General features: G+C 42.6%; 1 protein-coding gene across 2 annotated transcripts; it reads right to left on the reverse strand.

The window, feature by feature from the left end:
• Positions 1–10,576: 10,576 nt before the first annotated feature.
• LOC149460338 (uncharacterized) lies at positions 10,577–24,335 on the reverse strand. 2 transcript variants are annotated; one of them, XR_016313091.1, is made up of 2 exons: positions 24,200–24,335; positions 10,577–11,177 (listed from the first exon to the last, which is right to left on the reverse strand). XR_016313091.1 is itself a non-coding variant. In XM_089679856.1 (2 exons), the coding sequence occupies exons 1-2, from the start codon at positions 24,255–24,257 to the stop codon at positions 17,015–17,017; spliced, it is 1,026 nt and encodes a 341-aa protein (XP_089535982.1). In that variant the 5' UTR covers positions 24,258–24,298; the 3' UTR covers positions 16,713–17,014. The 2 variants fall into 2 exon arrangements, 1 of the variants encoding a protein (XP_089535982.1); XM_089679856.1 differs by lacking the exon at positions 10,577–11,177 and adding an exon at positions 16,713–17,982 and having other exon boundaries at positions 24,200–24,298.
• Positions 24,336–25,799: the final 1,464 nt, after the last annotated feature.

Here is a 25,799-nt window from a genome sequence, read left to right on the forward strand (position 1 = left end):
TATAAATTAATCCACTCATAACCAGATTGAAAACTTCACATGCTCCAACATGTTTAGTCAGCTACACTTCCCACACTAACCACAGAAATATACACTACTATTTATTCATAAAAATGGGTATGATCCTACTCAAAGTTAAGGCCCTCTGAAATTCATGTTTTCTATTGAAAATCCAATGTAGCTCCCATTTACATAATAAGCTAAAGGGATCCCCCACCTCTCTTGAGAACTGTGACTTTCTCAATAGCCTGTATATGGATTGCCATGTTGTTACCCCCATGTTTTTCATTGAAATGCTTACTACACTTGTATCGTGTTTTTTGATCGTATCGTATATGTGGTCCCTGAGTCGGTCTCGTAGCCGCCTAGTGGTGCATCCCACATATTGTACAACACATTCAGCACATGTAATCAGATATACCACATTGGGTGTGTTACAATTAAAAAAAGATTTCATAAGATATTCTTTATCACTACTAGTAGATTTGAATTTATTGTGCTGTATAATTCTGGGACAACATCAAGTGAAGCCTGCATCTGATGATTTTATGGCATTTTATTCATTTACTACATGTGAGTGTATTACTGCTTCTTAACCTCCTTAGCAGTAGGATTATGTCAGTATTTCTGTGCTCAAAGCGGTACATTTTTTTGCATGGAAATATGTTGTTTTTTATTGTAGGCCTGTAATTTTTAGGAATAACTCACTGAAATCTGTCCAAACAAGAGTCTAGTAAACATCCCGGGTATGATAAAATTTGAAACACGAAATCATAAATTATAATAAAATAAATAATCAGAAAAAATAATAATATAATAATACATTTATTTCAATAATGTAATCAAACCAAAAACACTGAAATTTGAAATATAGAGCCAAGTTCACACATCACTGAGCAAAGTCGCAAAATCATTTTCAGTGTCTGATGATGAATTTCTCCATGAATCATTATCACTCAATTCTGCAAGTGGTTCTGATTTACTATCGCTGTTCTCTAGCTCGTCTAAAATCGCTTTTGACCTAAAGGGACGCTTTTTGGACGCCATGGACGTTTCTCAGTTTCCAGGCAGAAAGAACAGTAAAAATGCAGGCAGGGCACAGGGCAAAGCACTAGGGACAAAATGTATGTGAAATGGTTTGATACAGTAATGTAATACTATCAGATGTTAGTGTATTGAGTAAATGTCACTTTTAAAATTTTTGAATTTCCCGCCGGTTCCATCCCCCTTCGTCCCGTACGTCCCAACGCTTGCAGGGAACAGAACCCGGAAAAAGACGGAAAAAGATGGATGCTGGTATCGGCCGGAGGAGATGACCGGGGATGCTGCAGGGGGGACATCGCGGGAGAGCAGGACAAGGTAAGTGCTCAAGGGAATCCCTGAGCAACGCTGCAGGGTAATCCCAAGTGTAGCTCGGGGTTATCGCTTTTGGTACTGAAAGTTAACCCCGAGCCAGGGGCGGACTGACCATTTGGAAACTCGGGCACTGCCCTAGGGCCCTGGGTCAGTAGGGGGCCCCATGAAATGCCCCTGGTACCTTTTTCATAGGCTTTTTTGAGTTTGGGCAAGGACACAGGGGCCCCATGATCCCCTATTGCCCGGGGGCCCCATGAGTTGTCAGTCCACCCCTGGTCACAGTAAACTATTTTTAAGTATTATGCAAAGCTTTTAATGTTTTTCAAAAAGACAAAGGAAAACTGAATAAGCAGTTATTAAAATATATTGTTCATACATGTGTTCATAAACACTTCCAGAATAACAAGTGGAAGGTTTGGGGTTGATTTACTAAAGTCAAATAGATTGTGTACTTTGTATGTTCTCTTGCACTCAACAGCTTTCTCCACAGCTTAGTGAATGTGGTGAAGATCTGCTGATTTCCATCATCCTATCATTGGCAAGCAAAAATGCTGTTTTTTTTCCCTGCACCTGATTGGGTATTCTTTACAAGGAGAAGCTTCTCCACATTAACTAAGCTCTAAGGGCAATGTGTGCTAATTGCCTTTAGTAAATCAACCCCATTGTCTACTTCCCCAGACATAGACCAGATGTTGCCCTTAACTATACAACTGAAACACAAATATTGTTTTGCCCCAAATTTTTTACAATGCAATGCAACTACATTGTGATTGACTTACTCCTGCTCCTCTATATGCATGAGTGTCATATAAACGGTGTCACAGCTTTGAGGAGGGGAGACATGATTGAAATCTTGAAATACATGAAGGTGGTGAATAAGGTTCTGGATGGCAGTATTTTCAATATGAAGTCAAGATCAAGAACACATTAGTTGAAGTAGTTGATACTTGAAATAGATTTCCAACAGAGGTAGTAAGTCAGTCAACAGTAAGTAGACTCATACATGCTTGGGACAAACATAGATCTATACTCAGACAAAATGTAAAATAAAAATGTGTCTATCTATCTATCTATCTATCTATCTATCTATCTATCTATCTATCTATCTATCTATTGTATTTTTCGCACCTGACCATAAGACGCACCTAGTATTTTTTATTATTATTATTGTTATTATACAGTATTTATATAGCGCCAGAAAGGTTTGCTCAGCACTGCACATTATAGGGGGACAGAACATGAGACAATACAGTAACAAGACAATACATGAGGGGTTCGAGGGCCCTGCTCTTTCAAGCTTACAATCTAGGAGGGAGGGGAAAGTGGTACAGGAGGAAGTGGCTGTGGGGGATGGAGTGGTGGGAGGAGTGGAGGAGATCGGCTGTTAGGTGAGGGTGGGGTAGGCTTCCCTGAAGAGATGGGTTTTCAGGGTGCGCCTAAAGGTGAGGAGTCTGATAGATTGGGGTATTGAGTTCCAGAGGATGGGGGAAGTCCTGGAGAAGTCCTGCAGTCGGGCGTGGGAGGTGGAGACCAGGGAGCTAGAAAGTAGGAGGTCTTGAGAGGAGCGAAGATTACGGGTTGGGTGGTATTTGGGTATCAGGTCGGTGAGGTAGTTTGAGGCAGTGTTGTGAATGGCTTTGTATGTCAGTGTTAGTAGTTTGAATTTAATGCTTCGGGAGTGTCAGGGATCTCGAGCCGGATCGCGGCGCATGGGTCTGCGCATACGTGATGTACCGAGGCGCACTGGAGTGCGGGTACTAGGATCTGGGCATCCGCGACGGCAGCATGCGCACTCACGATCGCGGACGTGCGCCTGGCACCAATAGGAGCGCAGGGCGCCCTATTTAAATGGACTCTGACAGTGCTTAGTTGCCATATGGTCTTTCCTGTGTTCTGTGAGTTTACTTTGCTGCTGACCCTGTCTGATCCTGATCTGCTGACTTCTCCAGCTCTGACCCTTGGCTTGCCTGACCATTCTCCTGCCTGCTCCTGCACTTTTGATCCCCTGTTGCCGAACCTGGGTTGCCGTGACCCGTTTATTCTTCTGCCTGCCATTTGTACCGACCTGCTCCGCTGTTACCGACCCGGCCTGTCTGACCTCGCTTACTCTGCCTCCTCCCATCAGACTCTCACCTGCTGCGTACCACCGACAGGTGCCTCTACCACGGCTGGCTGCACCCAGGGGTCGCGACCTGGTCTCGGCTTGCTCCAAGTCCATCCCCACCATCAGGGGCTTTGGTGAACAAGCAGGTCACGCCCTGGGGATTTCTGGTCTGTGGAACGCTAGAGGCTACCACCGGTTGGTCCCTAACAGAACCATGCGGCCATGACGGAGTCTGGAGGTGGACCTTCTCCCTGGGAGGAAATGTGCCACCATCTGTCAGCGCTTACCCAAGCTGTCAAGACGCTGGAAGAAGGTTATAAGCATTTGGAGGGACGTGTCCAGGCCCTAGCCGCACCTACGGTCACAGCATCAGACCTGGTCAGTTCACCTGCTACTAGTAGCCCTGTGGGACCCTCCGCTGAAGCAGTGTTCTCCATTCCCCCGCCGGAACCTCGAGTCCCAATGCCCGAGCGGTTCCATGGGGATCGAGGGAAGTTTCGGGCCTTCCTGAACTCCTGCCAGCTCTACTTCGACCTCCAACCTCGAACGTTTGCGTCCAAATCTGTGAAGGTGGGATTTGTAATATCCCTACTGCAGGGTGAACCTCAGGCCTGGGCACATCATCTATTAGAGGCTCACCATCCGCACATGAACTCTGTGGCAGAATTCTTCAAAGCGATGGCACAACTATATGATGATCCTCAGCGAGCTGCTTCGGCCGAAGCAGCCCTACATTCTCTGCAGCAGGGACGCCAGGCAGCAGAAGATTATGCCTCAGAATTCAGGCGATGGTGTGGAGATACACAGTGGAATGATGCAGCACTGCACAATCACTTCCGCCTAGGATTTTCCGAGCCCCTTAAAGATGAATTGGCAAGGGTAGGTGTGCCTGATTCTTTGGAAGACTAATCACCTTGGCTATTCAAATCGACCGTAGGTTACGGGAATGAAGGCAGGAAAGGTCCGGTCAAGGGTCAAGGCCAACATGGATGTTGCCATGGGTTCCTATCCCATCGCATCCTGCAGTCAGTAATCTGAATCCTGAACCAGCTGATGGAACAGAGCCCATGCAACTTGGGCTAATGTGGCCATCTCTCACGGCTGAGGAACGCCAAAGATGCAGAGTGAATAATCTATGTCTGTACTGCGGAGCTGCGGGTCACATGGTGCGTTCCTCTCCTGAGAAACTATGTAAGTACTCTACCATTTTTTCTACGTCTCCAATCTGTGTAGATGACCCTACTCATGTAGTCGTGCCAATCTCGTTCCAGCTCCTAGGAAGAACCATTCAGGTAACGGCTTTTATTGATTCAGGGGCCTGCAGTTGCTTTGTGGACCTTAACTTTGCAGCTCAGCAATGGATTTCGTTACTGTCCAAAGAGCGAGGTTTGTATATTTTCCTGGCTGATGGTTCCCGAATTAAATCAGGGTTGGTAGATCGGGAGACTCCTCCTTTATGCACCACAGTAGCAGGCCACCACCAGGAATTCCTCCGCTTGGACGCTATTGCGTCCCCTCTATTTCCGGTAATTTTGGGGCTCCCGTGGCTATGGGCTCATGATCCCCAAATTAACTGGAAAACTGGATCTGTTCAGTTTCATTCTCTATACTGCCAGGAGCACTGCCTCCTAAAGTCATCACTAGGCCCCCCAACCTTGTTGTGTGTGAATACAGATACAGATCTAGCACAAACGGTGCCTCCCGCCTACCATCATTTCCTTCACGTGTTTAGCCCGCGAGGTGCAGATATTCTCCCTCCGTTCCGGGCCTATGACTGCCCCATTGACCTGCTCCCAGGATCCGAGATCCCCTTTGGCCGAATCTTCCCGCTGTCGGAACGCGAGTTAGGTGCTTTAAAGGAGTATATTGATGACAGTCTGCGGAAGGGATTTATTCACCCTTCCACTTCACCAGCCTGGGTGGGAATCTTTTTTGTAGAGAAGAAGGACCAGTCTCTGAGGCCCTGCGTGGATTATAGGGACCTGAATAAAATCACCGTAAAGAATCGGTACCCACTTCCCTTAGTCCCTGAACTATTTCAGAGACTAAAAACGGCCTCTATTTTTACTAAACTAGACCTCAGGGGAGTCTATAATCTGGTTCGCATATGGGAGGAGGATGAGTGGAAGACCGCTTTTCGCACTCGGTTCGGGTACTTTGAGTACCTAGTTATGCCATTCGGTCTCTGTAACGCACCAGCCACATTCCAACATTTTGTGAATGACATTTTCAGGGACATCCTGGACATCTATGTGATTGTGTATTTGGATGACATCCTGATTTTTTCCTTGTCCCTGGAGACACATAGGGGTCACGTCAGGAGTGTACTGGAGCGACTGCGCAAGCACGGCTGTATGCTAAAGCTGAGAAAGGCAGCTTTGAGCACCGCAGTATCCCTTTTTTGGGGTTGATCATTTCAACCAATAGTGTTGCGATGGACCCCCAAAAGATATCTGCAATTTTAGAATGGCCAGTTCCCACGGATAAAAAAGGGGTCCAGCGATTTATTGGCTTCGCCAATTTTTACAGAAAATTTATTAAGAATTTCTCAGGCCTGGTAACTCCCATCACTCAACTTACTAAGGTGGGGGTGCGTTTCCGATGGACATCTGAGGCACAGGCTGCCTTTGAATCTTTGAAAAAACTGTTCATGGCAGCCCCCATTTTGAGTCACCCTGACGCCTCATTGCCCTACATTTTGGAGGTAGATGCTTTGGAAAATGCAGTAGGAGTTATTCTGTCGCAAAGGGTAGGAGTAAAGGAGCTGATGCACCCAGTAGCTTTCTTTTCTAGAAAACTCTCCCCATCAGAAAGAAATTACGATATCGGGGATTGGGAGTTGTTAGCAATTAAGACAGCACTGGAGGAATGGAAATATCTATTGGAAGGAGCATTGCATCCCATCCTGGTCTATACCAATCATACAAATCTGGAATATCTGAGGACAGCAAAACGCCTCAGGCCGCGCCAGGCCAGATGGGCATTGTTCTTCTCGAGATTTACTCTGCACATCACTTATCGACCCGGGTCTAAAAATACTAAGCCGGATGCTCTCTCCCGGATGTTTGAGGACCCTGGGGAGACAGCCAAACCTGATACCATTCTGCCAGCGGGTAGCTTTTTCTACTTCAGTCCAAACTCCTAACCAGACTACAGGCTGCTTCCACGGGGACTCCTAGGCCACCTGGAGACTCATTACAGAGCAAAGAAAGTCTCTTGTGGAGGGGGGAGCAGATCCTGGTACCTGACGAGACGCGAGCTTTGGTCTTGGGCTATTGCCATGACAACCCGTTAACAGGCCACTTTGGGATACACAACACATTGGACTTGGTCCAACGCATGTTTTGGTGGCCAAGCATGGCCAAGGATTGCGAAACTTATGTCAAGTCCTGTGCCGTCTGCAGCAGAAACAAGCCCATCAGAGACAGTGCTACTTCCGGTCCCTGGAGAGCAGACACTGCCAATGGGGGGCCCTGCTTGCCGGAAGTCGCTCGACTTCCGGCACTTGGAACACAAGGCCCCACCTAAGTCCTGCCTGCCCCCGCGTTCATTCCACTGAAGGCCCGGAAAAGGAAAGCAGGCTGAAGGGACGAACTTAACCCCTTCCCCATGATACCGCCAATGCCGATAACCCGCCTGGGCAAGAAAGCTACCACCGGTACCAGCCCCACACCGTGGAAGGCACCAGGGAGAGGAGGTAAACAGACCTGAAAACACCCTTCCAGGACAGCCTTCCCGAGAGTGCGAGGATCCTGATGGTTCCTAGCGTGCTTCCCTCCGGCTCGGGAAACACTAAAAAACTGGATTGGAAGCCTGGAGGTCCACCTTTTAAAAGGCATGGGGGGATGGTGTGTTTCCTGATCCGGAGGGAGGAGCTCTAAGTCTCAAGTGGCTGTCCTGGAAGACGTAGGGAGAAAATTCAATCTGCAAAGGAACTGTCAAGATGCTGTCAACCATCAAGGATGCTGTGACCTATCAGAACGTGTTAGGAAGGCCAAATAATGCCTCTTTCATCAGCGCAGATTGCTGATTTGGCCTCCAAAATACGAAGTATGATTTGGCCTCCGAAACGCAAAGTACACTGCACTTTGTGAATGGTCCTGCAGTTTTCTGGGGCTTGTGAAGGCCTAGAGTCCTAGTCCTGGAAGGCTGAAGGGGAAGGAAGTGGGGGTTGAACTTCTGGCTCAGATCACCATGGCGCATCTGACTAGAAGTGGGAGCATATACCTGTCAAAACCAGATACTCACTCCCCCCTAAAAATGACTAAATGTGGCAGTAGAAGGGGGAGGATGTAAACAAGTGGATCTTCCCCTTTTGGGTGAAGTTCCACTGTAAGTTGTCTTGCTCAACTGCCAGAAGGTCTTTATTAGCAGTGTGTAACACATTACAGTTCCTAAACCAGGTGATCCCCTATATTTTTGCATAGGTGGTACTTGCTTTTTTTTTTTTTTTGCTGCTTATCTATCTAACCAACTTTTCCCAGTACCTAATTGGTGAACCTGGGCTGCTTTCTTTGAATAGGCTTTTGACCTGTGGTGCCATAACATGGCTTGTGGCCTAACTAAAAATGCATCACTGGTAGTAAGCATTGAAACAAGCTCCATGTGAGGCAATCAGTAGAATCCAGTCCGCACCAGAGCTGCTGACAGGAGCATTGTGAAGCCGATGCAAGGATCCAAACAAGCCGACGGGGTGCCACCGCGGAAAATTCAATCTGCAAAGGAACTGTCAAGAAGCTGTCAACCATCAAGGATGCTGTGACCAATCAGAACGTGTTAGGAAGGCCAAATCATGCCTCTTTCATCAGCGCAGATTGCTGATTTGGCCTCCAAAATACGAAGTATGATTTGGCCTCCGAAACGCAAAGTACACTGCACTTTGTGAATGGCCCTGCAGTTTTCTGGGGCTTGTGAAGGCCTAGAGTCCTAGTCCTAGAAGGCTGAAGGGGAAGGAAGAGGGGGTTGAACTTCTGGCTCAGATCACCATGGCGCATCTGACTAGAAGTGGGAGCAAATACCTGTCAAAACCAGATATTCACTCCCCTCTAAAAATGACTAAATGTGGCAGTGGAAGGGGGAGGATGTAAACAAGTGGATCTTCCCCTTTTGGGTGAAGTTCCACTGTAAGTTGTCTTGCTCAACTGCCAGAAGGTCTTTATTAGCAGTGTGTAACACATTACAGTTCCCAAACCAGGTGATCCCCTTATTTTAGCATAGGTGGTACTTGCTTTTTTTTTTTTTTGCTGCTTTTCTATCTAACCAACTTTTCCCAGTACCTAATTGGTGAACCTGGGCTGCTTTCTTTGAATAGGCTTTTGACCTGTGGTGACATGGCTTGTGGCCTAACTTTGCACATGTATTGCTTGCCCTGACTGCATTATGACCAGAAGAAGAACACATGATGGTTCTTATTCTTGGTTACAGGCCCTAATCATGAATCTGTATCCTGGCTAACAATCTGTGCTGCCAAATCTCATTTTGAGCCTGTGACCTGGTCTAAAAGTAGAACTGCTGATCATATCTGATCAGAAGCCTGTATCTTAGAGTAACAACTAAGCCTAACAACTATCCTAGACTAACAACAGAAGCCTGTATCCTAGACTAAGAGCATGTGCCGCTTATCGTGATCATGTGCTCTGACCAAGAATTTGTGCTGTCTACTGGGATCATGGTTTGGTAACCTTACCAAGAAGCTGTATTTCTAATCCTGATCATGGGCCTTTAATCTGGTGAAGAATACATGCTGCCAAACCTGATCATGAGCCTGTGATCTGACCAAGTACATGTGCTGGTTACCACAATCTACGACTTGTAACCTGGCCAAAAAGATATGTGATGTCAAACACGACCATGAACCTGTGACCTGCCTACCCTGAACACAGGTATGTGACCTGGCCAAGGACCTGTACTTCCTACCATGATCATGGCCCATTGACTTTGTCAAGTATTTATGTTGGTTACCCTAACAAATCATGCAACCTGGTCAAGAACAGGTATTGCCTAACAAGATCATTGGACTGTAACCTGACCAAGGACCTGCCCTGCCTACCTTGATCATGGGCAAGTTATTTGGCTAAGAGGCTCTGTATCCAATTAGAATTTAGGAGTATTGTTTAGTGGGCTGTATTTGGGGTGTCTCAACAACACTCACTCCACAATTATGCTTCCTCTGTCACGTAATTAGAATTGCAGGTGAGACTGCCAGTCATCCACTGCAAACAATATATGGTTCCATATGAAAAGAGCATATAAATGATGTCCTCACACTTTTCTGAAGTGTGATGGAAAGGACTAGAGTAATATCTACACAACAAAAATAGTTAAGAATCGGTATTAAAGTTTGGTACAACCCTTGGAATGTAAATGTGCCTACATAATGTACATGTGTACACATATCCTTTCTAGCCAGTGTGGTACACCTCATGTCTCATTCATCCCATGCAACAACATGCACTATGGTAACATGTTTTGGCTTATGTTTTCAAATGAATCCTATTTAATTGACTTGAATGGGACCTTGCAGGGAAGCATGTCCCCCAAATGCAGGATGCCGTTTATTTTCATAATGAGTCATTTTGTATGTGAGAACATAATCTATCCAAGCAAATGTCTGTCTGTATTACTCTAAAAGTTCCATAATTTGCAAAATTCCAGGTAACATGAACAGTATGAACATACCCTCAACCAGTGCCAAACAAGAGGTAGGAGGGAGGGGTTCTTTCCTTCTGTTACAAGGCTGACAGGAGTACTGACGGCGGCAGTGCTTTTGACAAGCAAGTGGCTGCTGTGTGTAAGATCCCCTAAGCTTGCACATCATGAAAGGGAAAGGGGACACAGTTTGGCATCTTTGCCCTAAGCGCTGGATGACCTTGTCCCAGAACTGCCCTCAGCCCTTCCCTTCACTCCTTAATTTATAATCCTTCCTGTATTATTTAGTAAGAGTTATGCACACAGTTAAAATCTTCATTGATGCCAGTCGATGCAAATTATTTAAAAAACTGAAACCAATAGGCAAACTCAGCAACTATGGGATCTAACTTTTCTGCAATGTATTTTAAGATCATATTTTTTATGCCATTTGAGCACAGTAGGAAAAACTCATAAATCACTTTGTCCATTTCATAATCAATGAGTCAGCTTTATTGAATAAACATATCAGCAGATCTTAATTTTGGAATAATAATGTACACAAACACTGAATCAGAATGTTTCCATACACTAGAGGGAAAGGTGCAAAGCCATGCATGAGTGTCTGTATACAGATTATAGTGTCTTTTTATCTTTTATAATGCTTTATGTTGCATTATTTCCTATTGCCTGTTGCATGAATTTAATAATAATATATACAAAAAAAGGAATTTGGTCATGGAATTTTGTTGGTAGTAACAAAACATTGCAGTATGCTATACTGTGTGATATTAGTGAAGTTGTATTAAAAAACATACAAAAACAAACACAAGTGCGCTTCCAGCAGGAACTGTGGTGCTGCCAGCAGAGGTTGTTGTTCTTCCAGCAGGGGTTTTGGTGCTTCCGGTAGAGGTTGTAGTGCTTCCATCAAGACTTGTAGTGCTACCAGCAGAGGTTTTGGTGCTTCCAGTAGAGAGTGTAGTGCTTTCAGCAGGGGTTGTAGTGCTACCGGCAGAGGTTGTGGTGCTTCCAGCAGGGGTTGTGGTGCTTCCAGCAAAGGTTGTAGTTCTTCCAGCAGTGGACTGAGCATCTGTACGTGTATGTGAAAAGTCAATTATTTACAATATACATCTACATTAGTGTCACAGTAAACTATTTTTAAGTATTATGCAAAGCTTTTAATGTTTGTGAAAAAGACAAAGGGAACTGAATAAGCAGTTATTAAAATATATTGTTCATACATGTGTTCATAAACACTTCCAGAATAACAAGTGGAAGGTTTGGGGTTGATTTACTAAAGTCAAATAGATTGTTCACTTTGTATGTTCTCTTGCACTCAACAGCTTTCTCCACAGCTTAGTGAATGTGGTGAAGATCTGCTGATTTCCATCATCCTATCATTGGCAAGCAAAAATGCTGTTTTTTTTTCCCTGCACTTGATTGGGTATTCTTTACAAGGAGAAGCTTCTCCACATTAACTAAGCTCTAAGGGCAATGTGTGCTAATTGCCTTTAGTAAATCAACCCCATTGTCTACTTCCCCAGACATAGACCAGATTTTGCTTTTAACTATACAACTGAAACACATATATTGTTTTGCCCCAAATTTTTTACAATGCAATGCACACTACATTGTGATTGACTTACTCCTGCTCCTCTATATGCATGAGTGTCATATAAACGGTGTCACAGCTTTGAGGAGGGGAGACATGACTGAAATCTTGAAATACATGAAGGTGGTGAATAAGGTTCAGGAGGGCAGTATTTTCAATATGAAGTCAAGATCAAGAACACATTAGTTGAAGTATTTTTTTACCAAAAGTAGTTGATACTTGAAATAGATTTCCAACAGAGGTAGTAAGTCGGTCAACAGTAAGTAGACTCATACATGCTTGGGACAAACATAGATCTATACTCAGACAAAAAGTAAAATAAAAATGTCTATCTATCTATCTATCTATCTATCTACTGTATTTTTCGCTCCATAAGACGCACCTAATCATAAGACGCACCTAGGTTTTAGAGGAGGAAAACAAGAAAAAAAATAATCTGAACCAATGGACTGCAGACATAGTACAGGAGATGGCCAGAGACTACGGACATAGTACAGGAGATGACCAGAGACTGCAGACATATTACAGGAGATGGCCAGAGACTGCGGACATAGTACAGGAGATGACCAGAGACTGCGGACATAGTACAGGAGATGACCAAAGACTGTGGACATACTACAGGAGATGACCAGAGACTGCGGACATAGTACAGGAGATGGCCAGAGACTGCAGACATAGTACAGGAGATGACCAGAGACTGAGAACATAGTACAGGAGATGACCAGAGACTGCGGACATAGTACAGGAGATGACCAGAGACTGCGGACATACTACAGGAGATGACCAGAGACTGCAGACATATTACAGGAGATGGCCAGAGACTGCGGACACAGTACAGGAGATGACCAGAGACTGCAGACCTTTGGGGAGTGGAGGGGGGGAGAGGGTACCTGAAATTGACAGGTACCCGCTCCCACTTCCGTGGAGTTGTCCTTCCTCCCCGTAGTCTTCTGGGATATGTGACAGGTCCCATAAGACTATGGGGCCATTCACAAAGCGCACACTAAAGATGCTGGCGCCGGGAGAGAAGACAGCCAGTGAAACCATGACACTGCTGGACTGAGGAACAGGTAGGACAGAGGAGCAGGTTTTGCTGCACAGAAGATCCGAGCAGCCAGCCTGGTATTCTAATACGGCGAGGGGGGAATACGAGGCCGGCCGCTCCACATTCGCTCCTTAAGAAGCACAGACATTTTCCTCCATTTTTGGGGGGGAACAAAGTGCGTCTTATGGAGCAAAAAATACGTTATCTATGTTGGACAACAGTGTTTTGCTACAACAACTACACAAATGTCAGTATTCACTAGAGATATATTCTTCAAACAGTAGATGGCAGTCTTTATAAGTTTGTATCTGCATCTATGGTTAAACTCTATGTCTTTTGTATAAAATGAAATTCCTGTTTCCTGTTTGCAGAGAAGCAGCAGATAAGCACATGCGGACTGTGCACTGTCTGTTCTGTGGGGCTATATACAGAATCTCTGACAATATATAATGCTAAAAAAATGAAGCAGGCTTGATGGGCCACTCTGTCATTTTTCTGCTGTCTCTCTTCTACATTTCTAAGTATTTTCCCCTGCCATCCACTATTGCTAAAAGTATTTCCATTTTCTTGGTATTGAGCTGTAAAATTAAGAGACTAGTTACAGATATTCATACAGGAGAATAGAAACTATTACCTTATGTTTTATTAAGGCACATTAAACATAAAGACTGTATAATATGCTTTAAAGAATGATTCTCAAATAATGTTTTTTTTATAGGGATTGTCTGTAGTTAGACTTTTGCCTATTCATGGTCTAGCTATTAAACATGTATAAAATCATTAATAAACATAACCATACATGCTTATATTTTAGTAAAGCATTTAATTTGTAAATGTATATATCACTAGTGTTGTTTTTTTCATGCTTATCAAAGTATCTGAAGGCATGTAATGTGCAATGTCCCAATTCACACATGCTAATGTTTAGTGCCATTTTTTAGATATTAAAGTGTTATTAAACCGCAAACCAAAATGCAATATATTTCAGCTTTCCAATCATTAAATATTGTGGCTACATTTGTTTTTTTTTTTTGTTTTCTTTTTATAGACTTTTTCCCTCTGGTTTCAGCTTGTGATTGTCCAGTGATACACCTCCTGTATTAGAGTGCTTATACTCGGGATGAAGGAGCAACAGAGACACCTTTGGACAGCAGCATTTCCAGTCTGGTAGGAGAGTAGAGTACACTAGCAGATTTACATAAACTAAGAAATTGAAGCGAAACTGCAGTTAACACTCCTGTCAGTGTTAAATAGTTTGCCTCAACCCCCAAACTGCTACATCTGCAGAACGTGTTATGTTGAAAAACAACAAACTTACTGTCAGGATAAGCAGGTGAAAATAAAAGAAAGAAAGCTTAAAAAAGAAAAAAGAAATGCAGTCATCACATCTACAAGAGACGTAAGGGATGGGGAGAGAGGCTGCCAATTGTGTAGCAAGTGTTATTAGGTAAAAAGAGTTAAAAATGCATCACTGGTAGTAAGCATTGAAACAAGCTCCATGTGAGGCAATCAGTAGAATCCAGTCCACACCAGAGCTGCTGACAGGAGCATTGTGAAGCCGATGCAAGGATCCAAACAAGCCGACGGGGTGCCACCGTGGAAAATTCAATCTGAAAAGGAACTGTCAAGAAGCTGTCAAGCATGAAGGATGCTGTGACCAATCAGAACGTGTTAGGAAGGCCAAATCATGCCTCTTTCATCAGCGCAGATTGCTGATTTGGCCTCCAAAATACGAAGTATGGTTTGGCCGCTGAAATGCAAAGTACACTGCACTTTGTGAATGGTCCTGCAGTCTTCTGGGACTTGTGAAGGTCTAGAGTCCTAGTCCTAGAAGGCTGAAGGGGAAGGAAGAGGGGGTTGAACTTCTGGCTCAGATCACCATGGTGCATCTGACTAGAAGTGGAAGCATATACCTGTCAAAACCAGATACTCACTCCCCCCTAAAAATGACTAAATGTGGCAGTAGAAGGGGGAGGATATAAACAAGTGGATCTTCCCCTTTTGGGTGAAGTTCCACTGTAAGTTGTCTTGCTCAACTGCCAGAAGGTCTTTATTAGCAGTGTGTAACACATTACAGTTCCTAAACCAGGTGATCCCCTTATTTTAGCATAGGCGGTACTTGCTTTTTTTTTTTTTTTTTGCTGCTTATCTATCTAACCAACTTTTCCCAGTACCTAATTGGTGAACCTGGGCTGCTTTCTTTGAATAGGCTTTTGACCTGTGGTGCCATAACATGGCTTGTGGCCTAACTTTGCACATGTACTGCTTGTCCTGACTCTGCAACAATCTGTACTGCCAAATCTCATTTTGAGCCCGTGACCTGGTCTAAAAGTAGAACTGATGATCATATCTGATCAGAAGCCTGTATCCTAGACTAACAACTAAGCCTAACAACTATCCTAGACTAACAACAGAAGCCTGTATCCTAGACTAAGAGCATATGCCGTTTATCGTGATCATGTGTTCTGACCAAGAATTTGTGCTGTCTACTGGGATCATGGTTTGGTAACCTTACCAAGAAGCTGTATTTCTAATCCTGATCATGGGCCTTTAATCTGGTGAAGAACACATGCTGCCAAACCTGATTATGAGCCTGTGATCTGACCAAGTACATGTGCTGGTTACCACGATCTAGGGCTTGTAACCTAGCTAAAAAGATATGTGATGTCAAACATGACCATGAACCTGTGACCTGCCTACCCTGAACACAGGTATGTGACCTGGCCAAGGACCTGTACTTCCTACCATGATCATGGCCCATTGACTTTGTCAAGTATTTATGTTGGTTACCCTAACAAATCATGCAACCTGGTCAAGAACAGGTATTGCCTAACAAGATTGCCTAACAAGATCATTGGACTGTTACCTGACCAAGGACCTGCCCTGCCTACCTTGATCATGGGCAAGTTATTTGGCTAAGAGGCTCTGTATACAATTAGAATTTAGGATTATTGTTTAGTGGGCTGTATTTGGGGTGTCTCAACAACACTCACTCCACAATTATGCTTCCTCTGTCACGTAATTAGAATTGCAGGTGAGACTGCCAGTCATCCACTGCAAACAATATATGGTTTCATATGAAAAGAGCATATAAATGATGTCCTCACACTTTTCTGGAGTGTGAGGAAAGGACTAGAATAATATCTACACAACAAAAATAGTTAAGAATCGGTATTAAAGTTTGGTACAACCCTTGGAATGTAAATGTGCCTACATAATGTACATGTGTACACATATCCTTTCTAGCCAGTGTGGTACACCTCATGTCTCATTCATCCCATGCAACAACATGCACTATGGTAACATGTTTTGGCTTATGTTTTCAAATGCATTTGAAAGAATCCTATTTAATTGACTTGAATGGGACCTTGCAGGGAAGCATGTCCCCCAAATGCAGGATGCCGTTTATTTTCATAATGAGTCATTTTGTATGTGAGAACATAATCTATCCAAGCAAATGTCTGTCTGTATTACTCTAAAAGTTCCATAATTTGCAAAATTCCAGGTAACATGAACAGTATGAACATACCCTCAACCAGGGCTGAAACAAGAGGTAGGAGGGAGGGGTTCTTTCCTTCTGTTACAAGGCTGACAGGAGTACTGACGGCGGCAGTGCTTTTGACAAGCAAGTGGCTGCTGTGTGTAAGATCCCCTAAGCTTGCACATCATGAAAGGGAGAGGGGGCACAGTTTGGCATCTTTGCCCTAAGCGCTGGATGACCTTGTCCCAGAACTGCCCTCAGCCCTTCCCTTCACTCCTTAATTTATAATCCTTCCTGTATTATTTAGTAAGAGTTATGCACACAGTTAAAATCTTCATTGATGCCAGTCGATGCAAATTATTTAAAAAACTGAAACCAATAGGCAAACTCAGCAACTATGGGATCTAACTTTTCTGCAATGTATTTTAAGATTATATTTTTTATGCCGTTTGAGCACAGTAGGAAAAACTCATAACTCACTTTGTCCATTTCATAATCAATGAGTCAGCTTTATTGAATAAACATATCAGCAGATCTTAATTTTGGAATAATAATGTACACAAACACTGAATCAGAATGTTTCCATACACTAGAGGGAAAGGTGCAAAGCCATGCATGAGTGTCTGTATACAGATTATAGTGTCTTTTTATCTTTTATAATGCTTTATGTTGCATTATTTCCTATTGCCTGTTGCATGAATTTAATAATAATATATATAAAAAATGGAATTTGGTCTTGGAATTTTGTTGGTGGTAACAAAAAATTGCAGTATGCTATACTGTGTGATATTAGTGAAGTTGTATTAAAAAACATACAAAAACAAACACAAGTGCGCTTCCAGCAGGAACTGTGGTGCTGCCAGCAGAGGTTGTTGTTCTTCGAGCAGGGGTTTTGGTGCTTCCAGTAGAGGGTGTAGTTCTTCTGGCAGGGGTTGTGGTGCCCTCAGTAGAGCGTATAGCGCTTCCAGGGGTTGTAGTGCTTCCAGCATGGGTTGTAGTGCTTCCAGTAGAGGGTGTAGTGCTTCCAGTAGAGGGTGTAGTGCTTCCAGCAGGGGTTGTGGTGCTTCCAGTAGAGGGTGTAGTGCTTCCAGCAGGGGTTGTACTGCTTCCAGTAGAGGGTGTAGTGCTTCCAGCAGGGGTTGTGGTGCTTCCAGTAGAGGGTGTAGTGCTTCCAGCAGGGGTTGTGGTGCTTCCAGTAGAGGGTGTAGTGCTTCCAGCAGGGGTTGTGGTGCTTCCAGCAGGGGTTGTAGTGCTTCCAGCAGGGGTTGTAGTGCTTCCAGTAGAGGGTGTAGTGCTTCCAGCAGGGGTTGTGGTGCTTCCAGCAGGGGTTGTAGTGCTTCCAGTAGAGGGTGTAGTGCTTTCAGCAGGGGTTGTGCTGCTTCCAGCAGGGGTTGTGGTGCTTCCAGCAGGGGTTGTAGTGCTTCCAGTAGAGGTTGTGGTGCTTCCAGCAGGGGTTGTAGTGCTTCCAGTAGAGGTTGTGGTGCTTCCAGCAGGGGTTGTAGTGCTTCCAGTAGAGGGTGTAGTGCTTTTAGCAGGGGTTGTGGTGCTTCCAGCAGGGGTTGTAGTGCTTCCAGTAGAGGGTGTTGTGCTTTCGGCAGGGGTTGTAGTGCTGCCAGCAGAGGTTGTGGTGCTTCCAGCAGGAGTTGTGGTGCTTCCAGCAGGGGTTGTAGTGATTCCAGCAGAGGTTGTGGTGCTTCTGCTAGAGGTTGTGGTGCTTCCAGCAGGGGTTGTAGTGCTTCCAGCAGTGGACTGAGCAGCTGTACATGTATGTGAAAAGTCAATTATTTACAATATATATCTACATTAGTGTCACAGTAAACTATTTTTAAGTATTATGCAAAGCTTTTAATGTTTGTCAAAAAGACAAAGGGAAACTGAATAAGCAGTTATTAAAATATATTGTTCATACATGTGTTCATAAACACTTCCAGAATAACAAGTGGAAGGTTCGGGGTTGATTTACTAAAGTCAAATAGATTGTGCACTTTGTATGTTCTCTTGCACTCAACAGCTTTCTCCACAGCTTAGTGAATGTGGTGAAGATCTGCTGACTTCCATCATCCTATCATTGGCAAGCAAAAATGCTGTTTTTTTTTCCCTGCACCTGATTGGGTATTCTTTACAAGGAGAAGCATCTCCACATTAACTAAGCTCTAAGGGCAATGTGTGCTAATTGCCTTTAGTAAATCAACCCCATTGTCTACTTCTCCAGACATAGACCAGATTTTGCCCTTAACTATACAACTGAAACACATATATTGTTTTGCCCCAAATTTTTTACAATGCAATGCACACTACATTGTGATTGACTTACTCCTGCTCCTCTATATGCATGAGTGTCATATAAACGGTGTCACAGCTTTGAGGAGGGGAGACATGATTGAAATCTTGAAATACATGAAGGTGGTGAATAAGGTTCAGGATGGCAGTATTTTCAATATGAAGTCAAGATCAAGAACACATTAGTTGAAGTATTATTTTACCAAAAGTAGTTGATACTTGAAATAGATTTCCAGCAGAGGTAGTAAGTCGGTCAACAGTAAGTAGACTCATACATGCTTGGGACAAACATAGATCTATACTCAGACAAAAAGTAAAATAAAAATGTCTATCTATCTATCTATCTATCTATCTATCTATCTATCAATCTACTGTATTTTTTGCTCCATAAGACACACCTAATCATAAGACGCACCTAGGTTTTAGAGGAGGAAAACAAGAAAAAAAATATTCTGAACCAATGGACTGCAGACATAGTACAGGAAATGACCAGAGACTGCAGACATAGTACAGGAGATGACTAGAGACTGCGAACATACTACAGGAGATGACCAGAGACTGCAGGAATAGTACAGGAGATGACCAGAGACTGCGGACATAGTACAGGAGAAGACCAAAGACTGCGGACATACTACAGGAGATGACCAGAGACTGCGGACATGGTACAGGAGATGACCAGAGACTGCGGACATACTACAGGAGATGACCAGAGACTGCAGACATAGTACAGGAGATGACCAGAGACTGTGGACATAGTACAGGAGATGACCAGAGACTGCGGACATAGTACAGGAGATGACCAGAGACTGCAGATATAGTACAGGAGATGACCAGAGACTGCGAACATACTACAGGAGATGACCAGAGACTGCGAACATACTACAGGAGATGACCAGAGACTGCGAACATACTACAGGAGATGACCAGAGACTGCAGATATAGTACAGGAGATGACCAGAGACTGCAGATATAGTACAGGAGATGACCAGAGACTGCGAACATACTACAGGAGATGACCAGAGACTGCGAACATACTACAGGAGATGACCAGAGACTGCAGGAATAGTAGAGGAGATGACCAGAGACTGCGGACATAGTACAGGAGATGACCAGAGACTGCCGACATAGTACAGGAGATGACCAGAGACTGCGGACATACTACAGGAGATGACCAGAGACTGCGGACATAGTACAGAAGATGACCAGAGACTGCGGACATAGTACAGGAGATGACCAGAGACTGCAGACCTTTGGGGAGTGGAGGAAGGGAGAGGGTACCTGAATTTGACAGGTACCCACTCCCACTTCCGTGGAGTTGTCCTTCCTCCCCGTAGTCTTCTGGGATATGTGACAGGTCCCAGAAGACTACGGGGCCATTCACAAAGCGCAGCTGGATGCCCACACTAAAGATGCCAGTTCCGGGAGAGAAGACAGCCAGTGAAACCGTGACACTGCTGGACTGAGGAACAGGTAGGACAGAGGAGCAGGTTTTGCTGCACAGAAGATCCGAGCGGCTGGCCTGGTATTCTAATATGGAAAGGGGGGAATACGGGGCCGGCAGCTCCATATTCGCTCCATAAGAAGCACAACATTTTCCTCCATTTTTTGGGGGGAAAAAAGTGCGTCTTATGGAGCAAAAAGTCCTAAATAAAGTCCCACAAAAATCTTCAAGTTCTCCAAGGGAGTTCGCACATAGTGAACTCCCTTGGAGAACTTGAAGATTTTTGTGGGACTTTATTTAGGACTTTTTCACATCAAAAGTCATATTTTGATATTTAGTTTTGTATTAAAAAACAGACTGCAGCTGCATTGTATTGATGTAAACGAACAGGCACCATGGAGAAGAATGTAATTTATATTGTTGTACAGTGCAGCGCAACAGCAACTTTAGGAGAAGATGCACTACTATAAACGGGCTAAATGAAGCTATAGAATATTAAAACATGCATACCAAATCAGTCACATTTTCATTAAATTACAGTATTCTTATTTTTAGTGCCATTTATTTAAAGTGATTATAAACCTTACTTATTTAATAACAAACATTTCATACTTACCTGCTCTGTGCAATGGTTTTGCATCCTTTTCTCAGGTCTCCTGCCAGCATTCTTGGCCCCTCCCCTTTGCCAAGTGCCCCAATACCAAACCGCTTTCTACGGGGGCATTCGTGCATGCTTGCTCCTGAACCAGCTCAGTGTGGCCCAGCCCAGCCCTGCCCAATCCCCCCCCCCCCCCCAGTCCTCACTGGCTGTGATTGACAGCAGTGGATGCTAATTGTTTCTGTTTCTGAGCCAATGAGGAGGGAGAGAGCAGGGAGAGATGCTGCTCTCATGCACATTGCTGGATCAAGATTGGGCTCTGGTATGTATAACTGAGGGCTGGTGGAAGGGGGTTGAGCACTGAAGATTTTTTGCCCTAATGCGAGGAATAGAATAAGGTATAAAAAAAAACCTTCAGCACTCACAACCACTCCAGTGTTTTCCATTGCAATGCAAATATTGGAGGTTTTTTTTACCTACCACAGAATTTTCTCTTTCTATCCCTACATTGCTGAGCCCAGAAGAAACACAGTCAGACTGGTGACATGACTTTGCTCTACTGTAACTAACTAGCTATGACACCAATTGGGTGTTTATTTACTAAAGCTGGCAAGTGCAAAATCTGGTGCAACTCTGCATATAAACCAGCTTCCATGATTTATTGCCAAAACAAGCAGAAGTTAGACGTTAAAGGGCTACCATGCACACCTGCAACAGATTCTGAGTGCACCAGTTTTAGTAAATCCCCCCAATTGTCTCTGCCTGTAATTGGAGAGTGAAGGAGCAGCAAATTGTGCGTGTAGGACTCCAGATTGTCCTCAACTCTTCCAGTCTGAATGCTACTGTTCAGAAGATTACAAACGACATTTAGGCATTTACAGAATACTAGGTGTATGAATGTAAGATTTGTTTAATGCATACATAACTGCATTCATTAGCAATGTTACTGTTCCCATTTGGAAATCGAGCATTATTTTTTCTTAATGCTTTTTCTCCATTCACCTCTTTTTTTTATGATGAAGGGAACATATGTTTAGTCACCTGAACATCTTTAGAGTTTTTTTTCTCTAGCATATGTGTTTATATTTTTGCATACAAAGTTCATACATATTCAATAGATGGTGTTCTTTTAATAAAGAAGTAATATTAATAACCTCTAATGACTACACAATATGTCATTTTGTAATATTAAATAGGGAGTGTTGAATGTTTACTACATCATAATTACGGCATTCATATATTTTAATATATGATTTCATTAACTGAGCATGGCGTAATGCGAGCTTTAACTATAAAGCTACACTCATGCTGATCCCAAAATTTAAGCAATCTATAAAATAAAGCCTGAAAACATATTTTCTTGCTTAATTTTCCAACTTCCAAAATCTCTTGATTGACAGAAGTAAGAATAGAAATACTTTGATTACCAGCATTTTTGTATGTCCCAAAATGCTTGTGCTATTGTCTCTGAGCCACCTAGGTTAACAGAACACAGGTCCAAATTTATCTTCAGCATCAACGTTGCGTCTTTTATATCCTTGGAAAAATAACTTATGTGCATATATTATGATATAGAATCAGTTTAAATAGATGCAGAACAATCCTTAAATGAGATGCATAGTAAATTGGTTTTAAGCCTTCGTCATTCTTAGATAGATAGATAGATAGATATACTAATTATTTTATCACTTGATTAACAAAACATTATTCTGTTGTGAGTGCCCAGTAATTGTGACTCTCATCTGGTGGAATTTTTGGGAACAGCCCTTTTTCAAAGCTTTAACTAGGACAAACTGCAGACTAATTGTAATACCGTAGATAGGTAAAACATAAATAATTGGAATACTATAGGCAGTAATGACACAATTAATCAAAAGATGCATTGTGGGAACATTTACTATAAATCTGCACTCATGTGTGAATATAGCAGAACTTTTTTTGAATCAGAATAGAATCAAAGTAAGCTATAAATAGGAGTGGGCTTGTTGGTGGATTCTTTGTAATTGCTAGTTGTGTTTACAACATACTGAAGCAAGAGTTTGCTTGATACATGCTTCCTTTTCTGCTTCAGAACAAACATTTTATAGAATGCATTTTTTTTGTTGCAGTGAATCAGTGCACAAAAGACTGAGATAAATAGTAATCCAGTTGAAATATATATTATGTCAACTGGTTCTTTCTGCTGACTCCAATGTTACTAAAGACCTCGTTCTAAGAGGATGAATTTAGAACTGAAAATAACTTATCTTCTGTTTACATGACATACGCCTATTAGACTTATGGGTCAGTCCTCCAAAAACTGACATTTTACTCTTAAGTCCCCTTTTATATGGGGCAGATTGTGTTCCCATCAACAGGGGATCAGCTCACAGATCCCCTGCTGATCATAGCAGAGCAGGCCGATGACACATCTATGTCTGCTCAGTTTCTGTAGAGCGGACATGGACAGAGCCCGCTCTGCTCTATGGGCTCCTAGGTATAAACAGATTCCAATGTTCCTTTACACCCAAATACCCTCTGATCCAATCTGATCTACTGAAATAGAAGAGGATGGATCCCCTTCAATTGTTTTTTTTTTTTTAGCAGATCTGATCAGACCCGGAGGTAGGCGAGTAAAAGCAAATACAAGTCATTTACACCCACCTGTCCAAAGAAATGCATGGACCTTTCTGATCAAGTCCTCCTGAAAAACTGTCAGGTGGACTTGATCGGATCACCCGTGTGAAAGGGATCTAAAAGGATTCCAGTACATATAGTTACCCCATGATGTCTTTTATTATCTGGGCACTCCTGCTCTGAAATCCTTCCACATCCATTGAGAAGACTGACCCACCTGCACTGCAATTAAATGGACTCTGTAACTTTCTCTCCTACATCTCCTAGCAAAGCCAATTACATGCTCTAAGGACTAATACTCACCCACTCAAAAGGTTATTATGTGCCCTTTCTCTGACCTTTTCCCCTATTTATGAGCTTTTTTCCAAAATTCTACTTTTCATATAATTTATGTGCACTTGTATAAGGCCAAAATGAGTTTTCTCTATTTAAATTTGCACATTTTTCAGGTTTAAAATTAATAATTGAATAAATATATGGAAGTAACTCAGGACAACCACCCCAGCATTCAAAAATGTATAAGTCAATAGATATAGTTTAGTGGCTTTAGTAAAGAAAAAAAAACCTCTGTATCTACTCTATATTGTAAAGGTCAATATAAATTAATTAACAAATAAGTCACACAAGGCTATCAACTTGATGAGAGGTAAAGTCTAGTTGATTCTTAAAATCTCAACAATTGATTGTGGAAGGTGAACTGGCTACCACAGCTCAGTTTTTTTCCTACAGAAAGCTGAAATGATGATCATAGATTTGTATTTGTCAAAGCTTTTGAGTATATTATGCCATTCAAATCTAATTGTTGTTCTGCTCAAATCTACATAGTGGCCACAATATCATCATCAAAAGGTACTATAATAAACAATCTTACCCTAAAGATTTAAATTTTTCTGCAATAAATATTGAGCACTTTTGCCCTAGTCTAGATTTATTACATTTACAGTTTATACAAAATATGCAACCTTCAAAGACAACATAATTTTACAATCTAAAAAATAAACTCTAAAATCTAATCTTCTTAGTCAAATCACCAAATTACCTGTCTTGATCAACAGAAGTAAGAATAGAAATCCTTTCAGCATCGTTGTGTGTCCCATAATGCTTGTGGTATTGTCTCGGAGACACCTAGGTTTACAGAACAGAGGTCAACAACTATCTTCAGTATCAACTCTGCCTCTTTTATATCCTTTGAACTCGTGGATATATTATGAAATAGAATAAGTTTAAATAGATACAGGACAATCCTCAAATGAGATGCAAATAAATTAGTTTTAAGCTTTCATCATCCTTTAGATATCCTGATTATTTTATCACTTGATTAGTATGATATATTCTCTTGTGAGTGCCCAGTAGATGTGACTCACCTAGTGGAATTTTTGGGTATGGCCCTTTTTCAAAGCTTTAACTTGGACAACTGTAGAATAATTGGGAAAAAAATAGGTAATAATGACAAACATAAGAAACTAGTCATGATTCATGTTGTAAAAGTTAATGCTTAAGGTAGTTCTTGCATTGTAAATAACTGAATATCTTCATTGTATTTACATCAGTAAAACTAGCAAAGAGAATCTCAATCATTTGTTGAACTAAGCACAATTTATGACCAATGAGTTTTTAAAATTATGTTTCATACACAGTTGTTTAAACACTCTCACTAGTTATCATTTGTTTATTAGAGAATGTTATGTTATTAGCATTCCCTACTAAATAAATGTACATTTATGTCCAGATAGGATATATCTGAACCTGAAAGAGCCTCTCGTAGGGGAAACAAATCCTGCCAAGAAGTACAATATTGGGAGTACAGTGTTGCTAAGAGAAAAAAGATTTGGGGTGGGGCTATTTCAAGTTAATGCAACATTCTCAAATGTGGTCAGGAACTGGAAAAAACAAATAGAATTCTGGGGGCATCTGTAAATGGATCACCAACAGAAATAAGAAGATCCAGTATTGATAAAGCTTTACTTAGAGCTTATTCAAAAAACTGTGTCCAGTTCTAAAAACTTTACTTTCAAAAAGATATTGATAAGAGAGAATGAAAGGAAATAACAAAGAGTTGTTCAAGCAAAAGCTTGCACAGCTCTTCTAAACATAAAAAGTAGACTAGATGTTGCTCCTATTTAACAAAAGGAGTACTTAGTTCTCTGTTCTGTTAATTAGGAGTACTTAGTTCTCTGTTCTGTGGCTGTGATAGGTACAGCACAAAGCACAGGAGAGATGGAGCTGCAAGCTCTGATTTCATAGTAGTCCCTATCCTTCACTTGGCTCAGAGGGAGGAGGATGGTATTCACCCTGTGCGGTCTTTGCTTGTGCTGTGTAATCACTGCATGAGCAGAGGGATCTATCTGCTTATCTCTGCTTAGTTACTGTCTTGCACAACATTCCTGACAGTTTACTGTGACATTATAATGGTGTGGGTAGCTTGGTTAATTCATCCCAGGGAGTCCAGGGATGTGCAGCAGAAATGGTGCAAGCAGAGCCTGTGCTTCCACTAGGCAAACTAGGCCACTACCTGGCACATTTCTATCTATGGGTGCCTGGGCGCAGCACAGGCGAGCACTCTCTCTGTGTGGGATGCCGCCACATCCTGAATGATCCTACAGCTGAGAGGAGGGGCAGCAAAGGGGAGGAAGAAAGGA

Source organism: Staurois parvus, unplaced genomic scaffold, assembly GCF_062004578.1.
Source record: "Staurois parvus isolate SC_StPar_1 unplaced genomic scaffold, SC_StPar_1.0 ptg000232l, whole genome shotgun sequence".
Lineage (NCBI taxonomy): Eukaryota > Metazoa > Chordata > Amphibia > Anura > Ranidae > Staurois > Staurois parvus.